The 12,158-nt window shown below is 43.7% G+C and overlaps 1 protein-coding gene across 1 annotated transcript in view; it reads right to left on the bottom strand.

Annotated features, from left to right (window-relative positions):
* LOC126455485 (uncharacterized) overlaps window positions 1-1,938 on the bottom strand; it is a 349,352-nt gene extending 347,414 nt beyond the window's left edge. The window contains exon 1 of the mRNA XM_050091237.1: window positions 1,807-1,938. Coding sequence (XP_049947194.1) covers window positions 1,807-1,873 — 67 coding nt within the window. The 5' untranslated portion in view covers window positions 1,874-1,938. The remainder of the gene's footprint in view (window positions 1-1,806) is intronic.
* Between the last annotated feature and the right edge of the window lie 10,220 nt (window positions 1,939-12,158).

Raw genomic sequence — 12,158 nt, 5'->3', positions numbered from 1 at the left:
CGAGCGGTTCTAGGTGCTTTAGTCCGGACCCGCGCTGCTGCTACGGCCGCAGGTTCGTATTCTGCCTCGGGCATGGGTGAGTGTGATGTCCTTACGTTAGTTAGGTTTAAGTAGTTCTAAGTGTAGGGGACTGATGACCTCAGATGTTAAGTCCCATAGTGCTTGGAGCCATTTGAACAGCTGGACCAGCAACACTTTGGCAGTCACGGGCGGCTAAAGAGGCAGAATGGCTCATTATTTCTGCAGGGGACTTCCAGCGACTTCTTGAATCTATGCCACGTTGAGTTGGTGTACTACACTGGGGAAACAGAGGTCTAACACGACAGTCGGAGGTATCCCATGACTTTTGTCGGCTTAGTGTATACCAATAGAGAAAAGTATTGAAAGGTCTCTGTTGAATTCCTTTCATGTTAATTTCTTAAATCTGTTGTCATTTACGGCATAAATTCCTCTTCTAAATTTACTGTGGTGTTTCTGACTCTATCTGAGAGGAGACTGAGCAGTGGAACGTGTTACTTTTACACATAATCAAAAACGATCTGTCACGCTATTACACTTTAAAACACAGTTTATATGTAATTCATGTCACACAGTCTCATACGGAACCTACATCCGCTTTCTTTTATATACTGTATATGATAAGATACTGTCATCCCCCTTCCCTTCTGTGTGAGAGGATGAATGAGCAAATGTATTTCTAGTTGCATGCTGGATGGTAGCAGACAAGCCTGTCTGCTAGAGAACAGTAGGACCAACGTCGGAACAGGTAGCTACGCTTTCTAAAAGGAAAGAGGTTTCTATTCTTGGTATGATCCTGTCCATCCGTTGTCATGTTGGTATAGGAAGCTGCCTCTCTGGTCACTTCCGTTTGTATTTGTGAAGCACCCTCGGTAGGGGCCCAGGCCAGTCTGTCCGCGGCGAGCGTCTGAAGTGGTAAGATCTCCGGCTAAGCGCGTCTCTACTAAGTCCGTAGAACAACTGATTTCTTAAGTTCAGCCTAACTGAAAATTTAATCACCTTTATTTCAGGTTTAGATCTAAAATATCTTATGTTATCATAAATTGCAACACAGTGTAATTCGCGTGTGAAGTTCAGAATATCTTCTAGTAGTTGATTTGTGACTACTTTGTGAGTAAAGTGGAACCACGTGTTGATGATGCATAACTCTAACTAAGATCATCAATCTTAAATGCGAATGTGTGTGAGATTATAACGTCTCGTCTTGACAATATTTTTCAATATTGCAACTTTTCTTTATGTTCAACCACGTGGGGTGTACTTTGTGAGACCAGTACCACATGCTTATACTATTGTTTGACCCATCAGGTAAGACGATAGTAACCAGTTCGAGGTTTTTCTTTTGTAAATTGCGTTTAGATGTAATTTATTTTAATTATCAAAATTATTTTGGAGTTACACTCTTTGTGTAAACCAAGTTGACCACGTGAAGCATGTGGTGTAATCATCAAAGCAGTCCTCAGCTATTCTTTTCGGGAAGATTTCACAGAGAGTTAGTATGAACTTAGTATACCAGTGTGTGGTAATTTCATGACGGATAGGATTGCGCTACGAACGTAACTTCTTTGGGTGAAAATTGAATCGGTTGGTTCTGGTTAATTTCCTGTGTATAGTAACGAGGTGCAGCATCTCCATTGATTCCTGGAGACTGATGACACAAAAACAAGCCTCACGTATTTGTTCCATGCTTTACACCACTGGTGCTGATGCACTCGAGCTCGTGTTAGTGGTGGTATCGCGTTGCGGAAACCGGCGGATCCCGTGGTAGCTGGTAGCGAGTGGACCCACCTGTGGCCTTGATGGCGGCCCTCTGGATCTGCACGCTGCCCCTTTTGAGCGTCCCCAGCGTCGCCATGGTGAGAGCGCGCGGTTGTCGCAGGCGACACGACGCGACGCGACCGCCGGTGGGGTACCCGCGGACACTGCCGACCCCGGCGTCCGGCCGGGCGGCCGTGGCTCGTAACGAGCGCTGATGCGATAAGTGGCGGCGGTCGGCGCCCACCACGGCCTCCCCTCAGAGTCCGAGGCTCCCGGAGAGAGAAAGTGCCACAGGCAGCGCGACCACAGATAAAGTAAAGTGAACAACGCTCCGCCATGTTTCACGTTGCCAAAAAAATTGCGCGTGGTATAGGATAGTGGTAGTGTAACGGTTCAAATGGCTCTGAGCCCTATGGGACTTAACAATTGGGGTCATCAGTCCCCTAGAACTTAGAACTACTTAAACCTAACTAACCTAAGGACATCACACACATCCATGCCCGAGGCAGGATTCGAACCTGCGACCGTAGCGGTCGCGTGGTTCCAGACTGTAGCGCGTAGAACCGCTCGGCCACCCCGGCCGCCGGTAGTGTAACTGGACATACTCCTCTACCATTGCGTTTCCTCAACAGTAGTCGTCGCCGCGCGGGATTAGCCGAGAGGTCTCAGGCGCTGCAGTCATGGACTGTGCGGCTGGTCCGGCGGAGGTTCGAGTCCTCCTTCGGTCATGGGTGTGTGTGTGTGTCCTTAGGATAATTTAGGTTAAGTAGTGTGTAAGCTTAGGGGCTAAAATTTATGAAAATGAATTACTTTATAAAATATTTTAGTTTCAATGTTATAATCGATATTTACTACTTATGAATGTGCAGTTAAATAATTTTTTTTAGAAACATTTGAAATTACGAATTATAAGCACACTTAAAATTTCAATTATTAATTGCGCAATCCTGTGCTCTTTACCATATTTATTTCTGGATTATTCATGAAATAATAATCGAAATTAATGATGTAACGAAAACTATTAGGAATCCGTTTGTTAAGAAAAATTGTAAACGCTTTGGAATACTGTTATTTTCACAAAGTGTGAAAGTCGTAAGTTTGCCTCTGATGTGATCGGACGTATTTTTGTATAATCGGTACGAACAGTGTAATATCGGCTTTATCAATGTGAAAAATCAAAATACTGCATGATATGTTAAAATGTGAGAAAATCTGTGGAAAATATATTTACGTAAAAAAATACTGAAACAACTATCTTCCAATTTATTTAGGTCAAACCAACCGTGAGGACCTGATGAGAGATTTTCAGCTTCAAAAATCAGACCCCTACACAAGAAGAACTGGAGCCATCTCAACATGACATGCTAAGTAAACTTGAAAGTTGATTGTTATCTGCCGGCCGTTGTGGCCGAGCGGTTCTAGGCGCTTCAGTCCGGAACTGCGATGCTGCTACGGTCGCAGGTTCGAATCCTGCCTCGGGCATGGTGTGTGATGTCCTTAGGTTAGTTAGGTTTAAGTAGTTCTAAGTCTAGGGAACTGATGACCTCAGATGTTAAGTCCCATCGTGCTGAGAGCCTTTTGAACCATTTGATTGTAATCCTCTCTTCTCTCAAATCTTCATAAAAGACTTTGCTTAGTCTATTAATTACTTGGACTGGGCATTGTTTAAGTAGACAATAGATGGAAGAAGGAAGAAGGCGAGAGATTACAGTAGTGGCTACCAAACAACATCCAACTGTCACTGCCCAGAAATTACAGCCAGAAACGAATTCTACCAAGAACAGGCATTGCCCGCAGAGGGAGCGATTATTAAAACTAAGTTTGTGAAAACAGCCACGTTATAAGGAACATTGCAATTTGAACTCAAATCGTACAACACTGGGAGAACGTCTGAGAACAACTAAACATACGTTATGAGATATACAATATAGTATGACAATTATCCATACTGTAGATGAAGGTTCTTTGGAAGAATTGGAAATTTTCGTAGAGAAGAAGAAAAACCCGCAAAATTTATTAAACAAAAAAAAACAAATTAATTTACGTGGGTTCTTCTAGTTATTTGATGAAGTGCTGTAGATAAGCAACCAAACTACACTGAACACCCAAAGAAATTGGTATAGGCATGAGTATTCAAATATAGAGATATGTAAACAGGCAGAATACGGTGTTGCGGTCGGCATTGCCTATACGAGACGACAATTGTCTGGTGCAGTTGTTAGTTCGGTTACTGCTGCTACAATGGCGGGTTATCAACATTTAAGTGAGTTTGAACGTGGTGTTATAGCCGGCGCACGAGCAATGGGACACAGCATCTCCGAGGTAGCGATGAAGTGGGGATTTTCCAGTACGACTATCTCACGAGTGTACCGTGAATAACAGGAATCCCGTAAAACATCAAATCTCCGACATCGCTTCGGGCGGAAAAAGATCCTGAAATAACGGAACCAACGACGACTGGAGAGAATCGTCCAGCGTAACAGAAGTGCAACACTTCCGCAAATTGCTGCAGATTTCAATGCTGGGCCGTCAACAAGTGTCATCGTGCGAACCAGTCAACGAAATGGGCTTTCGGAGCTGAAGGTCCACTCCTGTACCCTTGATGACTGCGGGACACAAAGCTTTACGCCTCGTCTGGGCCCGTCAACAGCGACATTGGACTGCTGATGACTGGAAACATGTTGCCTAGTCGGACGAGTCTCGTTTCGTTTCAAATTGTATCGAACGGATGGGCGTGTACGCGTATGGAGACAACCTCATGAATCCACGGACCCTGCATGTGAGCAGGGGACCGTTCAAGCCGGTGGACGCTCTGTAATGGTGTGGGGTGTGTGCAGTGGGAGTGATATGGGACCACTGATATGTCTAGATACGACTTCGGCAGATGATCACCTTCTTCCATTCAAGTCCATTGAGCATTCCGATGGACATGGGCAATTCCAGCAGGGCAATGTGACACCCCACACGTCCAGAATTTCTACAGAGTGGCTCCAGACATACTCTTCTGAGTTTAAATATTTTCGCTGGCCAGTAAACTTCCCAGACATTGACATTATTGAGCATCTCTGAGATGCCTTGCAACGTGCTGTTCAGAAGGGATGTCCATCTCCTCGTACTCTTACGGATTTATGGACAGCCCCGCAGGATTCATGATGTCAGTTCTGTCCAGCACTACTTCAGACATTAGTTGAGTCCATGCCACGTCGTGTTGCGGCACTTCTGCATGCTCGCGGGGGCCCTAAAGATGTTAGGCACGTGTACCAGTTTCTTTGTGTGTAATACCTGCCGTATCATCCTAACAGTAATATTTTTGAAAACTGTAGTTTTGATTGCATTTTTGTATAGACGTTTTAAATACGTATTTTTTACAATGTACTCTGAAAGATATTTTAATTCTTACATATGTATTCGTATTTCTGGAACGCAGACGCCCATACAGCGGCGATTGAAATGTACATTTCGTTTTCTTTAATTGTAAATTGTCTTTGGATAAAATAAACTATGAACGTTACAAATACTGTTGTAAAGTCAATTTCATCTTTGGCGTTGTAAATGTCATCATTTAGTAATGCACTTTAAGCGCTGTTTAAACGTAAGTTTACGTACTATAGTACAGCCAGGTTAATCTTTAGCGTTGTCAGCCAATTTTAAAAGCAATCTATAATGCTCTCAGCCAACTGTAAACGTAAGCCACCATACTGGAAGTAGAAATGTACTTTACGTAATGTTAGTGTTCGTTTTCTGTATTAAATTGCTTCTTTTAAAGTGTATATTCTGATAATGCTCTTGTTCATTTGAAGAGCGAAACCGCTCAATAAAAAGTCGACTTCTGACCATTTTCAAAACCTTATAATTTAATCCTCATTATAGCGGACGAACATTTGACATACACAGTTTTCAGCAGTGACTGTAACACATATCCCACAACCAAATAGGTTTGTTTATATGTTTTCTTTATTTACTTTTGGCACGACGCGTTTCGGGAAACGATTCACATTTTCAAGTGCCTTTTTTGTGTGTATTATCGATAACCAACTAAAAAATCGCGTGTTTCTTATGTATTGCAGTAAAAGTCAACGAAATGAAGCAGACTCTCACACACTGACAACATCAGTAGAAATGGCAGAATACAGACTAAAAGCTAAAAAGGGGAACCATTTCCAGAAACGCGTCGTGCAAAAACTAAATAAAGAAAATCGTGACTGGTAGTAAAAGATTTATTTATAAACAAACCTATTGTTTTCACAGTCGCAAGCTTTCAAAACTCATTTATAATGGATCAAATCAGACCATAAACAAATTTTCGAATCCCAGACGAGCGATTGCGTGACATTCAGGCTGAGAAAACATGGTCTGAAAAATTCGGTTTACAGTCGGCGGTTGGAGGATAGAAAGTATGCAATTAGCGTATGATACCGTGTTACTGGCAGAGAGCGAAAGGACTATAATTGGAAAGTTAAAAGAATCGAACAAGACCTGTGAGGAACTCGGAATTAGAATTAGTAATAAAAAGAAAAAATGTGTGGTGATAAATCCAAGATGAATAAGAACAACTCTAAAGTTAGGACCAGTAGATACAGATCAAATTAGTGCTTTCAAATATCTGGGAAGCATAATAACGGAGGATGTGAGATGCAGTAAGGGGGTGAAAAAGCGTAGAGCAATTGCATGGAGGCATTTAATAAGAAGAGGAGGCTTGTATGTGGGTGCATGGACAGGAACCTGAGAAAGATAGAGGCGAAGTGCTTTATATGGAGAGTGGCATTATAGGGAGCTCAGTCATGGACACTGAGGTAAAAGGAAGGAAGAAGAATAGAAACACCTGATATCGAATGAAACACAAGTTTACTGTTACCAGTCAATGATTATTTGTGGGGTAACTTGTGGCACTGTCTAGTCGAGAACCAAAAACACTATTTCGGAACATGTTTTTCGTTTATTTGTTTTTACTAAAAACTAAACGTATATCTTGCGGTGTAAATACAACAAGTAAAATAGAATACGTCCAGTGGTCACACGTTCCTTTTTCTGTCGTAAAACATCAGATACAAACCGTCACATTTTGTACACGAAGGTGGTGTGTGGAAACCGCTAGGTGCAGGCAACATATTGCAAAATAGAAACATTATCTCGAAGTAGAAAGAGTATATATCATAACAACATCGTTATTTCAGAATACGTTTTAATGGATTGTGGAGTAATTTGTTCGAGTCGCGTTGGAATAAATACATTGCAGGTGGTGTACAAATCCGATTCTGTCAAGTTTATATACACTCCTGGAAATGGAAAAAAGAACACATTGACACCGGTGTGTCAGACCCACCATACTTGCTCCGGACACTGCGAGAGGGCTGTACAAGCAATGATCACACGCACGGCACAGCGGACACACCAGGAACCGCGGTGTTGGCCGTCGAATGGCGCTAGCTGCGCAGCATTTGTGCACCGCCGCCGTCAGTGTCAGCCAGTTTGCCGTGGCATACGGAGCTCCATCGCAGTCTTTAACACTGGTAGCATGCCGCGACAGCGTGGACGTGAACCGTATGTGCAGTTGACGGACTTTGAGCGAGGGCGTATAGTGGGCATGCGGGAGGCCGGGTGGACGTACCGCCGAATTGCTCAACACGTGGGGCGTGAGGTGTCCACAGTACATCGATGTTGTCGCCAGTGGTCGGCGGAAGGTGCACGTGCCCGTCGACCTGGGACCGGACCGCAGCGACGCACGGATGCACGCCAAGACCGTAGGATCCTACGCAGTGCCGTAGGGGACCGCACCGCCACTTCCCAGCAAATTAGGGACACTGTTGCTCCTGGGGTATCGGCGAGGACCATTCGCAACCGTCTCCATGAAGCTGGGCTACGGTCCCGCACACCGTTAGGCCGTCTTCCGCTCACGCCCCAACATCGTGCAGCCCGCCTCCAGTGGTGTCGCGACAGGCGTGAATGGAGGGACGAATGGAGACGTGTCGTCTTCAGCGATGAGAGTCGCTTCTGCCTTGGTGCCAATGATGGTCGTATGCGTGTTTGGCGCCGTGCAGGTGAGCGCCACAATCAGGACTGCATACGACCGAGGCACACAGGGCCAACACCCGGCATCATGGTGTGGGGAGCGATCTCCTACACTGGCCGTACACCACTGGTGATCGTCGAGGGGACACTGAATAGTGCACGGTACATCCAAACCGTCATCGAACCCATCGTTCTACCATTCCTAGACCGGCAAGGGAACTTGCTGTTCCAACAGGACAATGCACGTCCGCATGTATCCCGTGCCACCCAACGTGCTCTAGAAGGTGTAAGTCAACTACCCTGGCCAGCAAGATCTCCGGATCTGTCCCCCATTGAGCATGTTTGGGACTGGATGAAGCGTCGTCTCACGCGGTCTGCACGTCCAGCACGAACGCTGGTCCAACTGAGGCGCCAGGTGGAAATGGCATGGCAAGCCGTTCCACAGGACTACATCCAGCATCTCTACGATCGTCTCCATGGGAGAATAGCAGCCTGCATTGCTGCGAAAGGTGGATATACACTGTACTAGTGCCGACATTGTGCATGCTCTGTTGCCTGTGTCTATGTGCCTGTGGTTCTGTCAGTGTGATCATGTGATGTATCTGACCCCAGGAATGTGTCAATAAAGTTTCCCCTTCCTGGGACAATGAATTCACGGTGTTCTTATTTCAATTTCCAGGAGTGTAGTTTAAATTTCATACTCGTTTACATAATGAGGTGACTTGTTGCAAATCTTAAGTACAATAATTATGTTGCAAATTGTACATAAATAACAATTTGACTGAGATTCAGATATAGGGATGAAGCGATGGAGGCAGATGGAGAGAAAGAGAGAGGGAAAGAGAGAGAGAAAGAGAGATAGAGAGGGAGAGAGAGAGAGAGAGAGAGAAAGGGGTGAGGGAGGGAGAGGGTGGGATACAGAGAGAGGGGGGAAGGGAGAAAGGGAGGCAGATGGAGAGAGAGAGACAGAGATTCAGATACAGAGGGTGGAAGGAGTGGTTGGTCGGAGAGAACACTTTTCCAAAGCAGGGGTTCTTATGATTATACCTACATACATGTAATAACTAACTAAAGGTTGGAGTAATACATTGGTTAATGCTTTAAAAACATGCAGATAAATATACAATTTATGCTGTTAGTTGGTGTTCATACAGTTCCAAACTGAAAGGGGGTACAAGCGGTTGGCGTGATCATATATTTGTAAATGAGGCCATTCCATAGTTCATTTGGGGAGTGTTATGGTAACATAACAAAATATTTATCGTAAACATGAAGGTGTGTGTGTGTGTGTGTGTGTGTGTGTGTGTGTGTGTGTGTGTGTTTGCGCACATTGCAAATTTAATAATGCAGGTTGCTGCTGAGAACAGAGATGATACTTTTGCAAATATTGTCATTTTTGTCATTTAAGATGGATTCAGGTTGATTTCTTTGGAATCCACCTTAAATGACAAAAATGATAACGTTTACAATAGTATCATCTCTGTTTTTAACAACAGACTACATTATTAAATTTGCAATACACACATTACAGAAAACTTAGCTTTTATATAAATTGCATGTAGTTTGTGGACTGATTTTAATTTGTTGTGAGATCTGAAATAAGCGAAATAAACTGTGCGTTACATGGTTCCAACACAGAAGCTCCGAGTCACGGATCCATCCAGGCATTCCAGTATTCAGTGAAGTCGTGTGCTGATCCTAAGTTTATAAAATCAATACTTAAGCAAAACTGTCCTTCCAGAATGAGATTTTCACTCTGCAGAGGAGTGTGCGCTGATATGAAACTTTGTGGCAGATTACAACTGTGTGCCGGACCGAGACTCGAACAACTTTTTTTTTTTTTTTTTTTTTTACTCATTTTGTTCGATATAGTTCGTTGCGTTTGGTCGGGGCGGACGTCACAAGAGATCCGTTCAAATTGATCGTTGGTTCCTTTACTCAGTTTTTTTATTACAGAGAGCACGCAGCCCTCTGACCGAACACGCTGAGCTGCCGTGCCGGCTGCAACTGAGCTACCCAAGCACGATTCACGCCCGGTACTCACAGCTTTTCTTCTGCCAGTACCTCGTCCCCTACCTTCCAAACTTTACAGAAGCTCTCCTGCGAACCTTGCAGTACTAGCACTCCTGAAAGAAATGATATTGCAGAGACATGGCTTAGCCACAGCCTGGGGGATGTTTCCAGAATGAGATTTTCACTCTGCAGCGGAGTGTGCGCTGATATGAAACTTCCTGGCAGATTAAAACTGTGTGCCCGCGAAAGGCAAAGTTCCCGAGTTCGATTCTCGGTCCGGCACACAGTTTTAATCTGCCAGGAAGTTTCAAAACTGTCCTTCTCTGAATCAGTTTATCATCTGCTCACTATATAGATCTAATTTTTACAAAATGATTGTCCATGTAAAGAAAATACCATGATAGTTCCATACAGTGATGTTTTACTTTTCATACAATGGGCTCACATTATACATTGAAGTTATAACGTAAAACTGAAAACTATCTCCTCATAGGAAATTACACTCTTTTCTGTCTCAAATACATATTTTATTATGTGAAAACGCTCTTCATCTGAAATTTCACAGCTAGCAGTAGAAACAGTTACTTGCAGCTGTCAGAAACTGAATCAATCACATTACAATACTCACACCAAAACACGTATTTCACCATATCTTCCATCGAATAACTACATTTACAGTCACAAAAAAGATCTGTTATGCTCCAGAAGTTTCGGAAATGTCACAAAGTTTATCAACATACCTCGTCATCAGAATGATTACAAGTCTATGAATTTCATACAGCTTCAGATGTATGGCAAGAACGATTTGGGTGAAACAAGTTTAATTACAGAAGTAAGCAAATGCATCAATGTACACTCAGTAATACATAGTTGAAGAATGTATGTGAAAATACGTACATCATTCAATCTTCTTTCCAGGTATGTATTAGGTTGGTACAGTCAGTTCCACAAGAAAGCATACGCCGTTATCTGTATGAAATAAAAAATGCTATTACAAATATGTTTAGAAGAAAATGCACGTTATTACTAAGTGCAGAATTATGTAATAGTTAACCCAATCGCCGGCATTGTCGATTACACTTGGCACCTTAGCCCTCTCTCCGGTAAATCATCCACGTTTCCAATCTCTAAATATCGGCTGACCCACTCCGCAGCGAACGTCTTTGCTTTCTACGAATTTTAGCTGTGTCTCCAAACGAAAGCTTTGGTCCCTTTGGATGATTTACAAGCAGCACTGGCTCCTGACGCTTCAGATATTTTGCACTCATTTTAAACGGCAACAAACAAAACAAAACATTATCTATATACTGCGCAAAAGCGCATTGATTGGAGATTCAAGATCACTACCAGAGACAGCGCTGCCGACGTTACATTTAAAATTATGGCTTACACTTTCTTGTGAACTGACTGTTGGGATTGTTTGGGGGAAGAGACCAAACAGCGCGGTCATCGGTCTCGGGAAGGATCTGGAAGGAAGTCGGCCGTGCCCTTTCAAAGGAACCATTCCGGCATTTGCCTGGAGCGATTTAGGGAAATCACGGAAAACCTAAATCAGGAGGGCCGGACGCGGGATTGAACCGTCGTCCTCCCGAATGCGAGTCCAGTGTGCTAACCACTGCACCACCTCGCTCGGTGGAACTAACTGTACATAAGTTCATAAAATGTTGATATTCCAGTTGCCTTTTTTATTTGCAGTTCATTGTTGTTATTTGATTTTACATCTCGTCATTTTGTTATCTGAAGATAGTGAGTGGAGCTGTGGAAGCTAGAAATTAGAGAAAGTGGAACATTTGCGACACATTCTTCTGTTTGAGTTTAATAAAGGGGTGAGAGCAGCGAAAGCAGCCAGAAACATTTGCGCCCTGTATGGGGGTTTTGTGTTTTAAGGAGGATCGTTTTGACATAAGTGACTTACCACGTCCAGGAAGACCTTCTGGGTTTGATTAAGATCGTGCTGACGCATTAATTCACAATGATCCACGTCCTTGAAGTCAAGAGCTGACAAATGTGACGAACTGTGATCATTCCACCATTTGTATGCAGACGGGAAGATTCAAAAATCGAGTGTATGGGTACCACATGCTCTAAGCCAAAATCACAAAAAGCAGCGGGTGGCCAGATTTTCATCTCTGCTTGCTCTTCGTCAATTGACTCGTGAGCACCGCCGACCATTCCTATTCTGTGTCGTTACTGGTGACGAGAAATGGTGTCTTTATGCTAACATACGGGAAAGAAAGGAATGGTTGAGCCCAAACGAAGCAGCAACTTCCCGTACAAAGAGCCGCGCGCATCCGCAAAAGAAAATGTTACGCATCTGGGGAGGAGGAGGAGGAGATTAGTGTTTAACGTCCCGTCGACAA

This window comes from Schistocerca serialis, chromosome 2 (assembly GCF_023864345.2).
Source record: "Schistocerca serialis cubense isolate TAMUIC-IGC-003099 chromosome 2, iqSchSeri2.2, whole genome shotgun sequence".
Taxonomy (NCBI): domain Eukaryota; kingdom Metazoa; phylum Arthropoda; class Insecta; order Orthoptera; family Acrididae; genus Schistocerca; species Schistocerca serialis.
The sequence above is the reverse complement of the archived record's forward strand: the minus strand, read 5'-3'. Positions and strand labels throughout refer to the sequence as shown.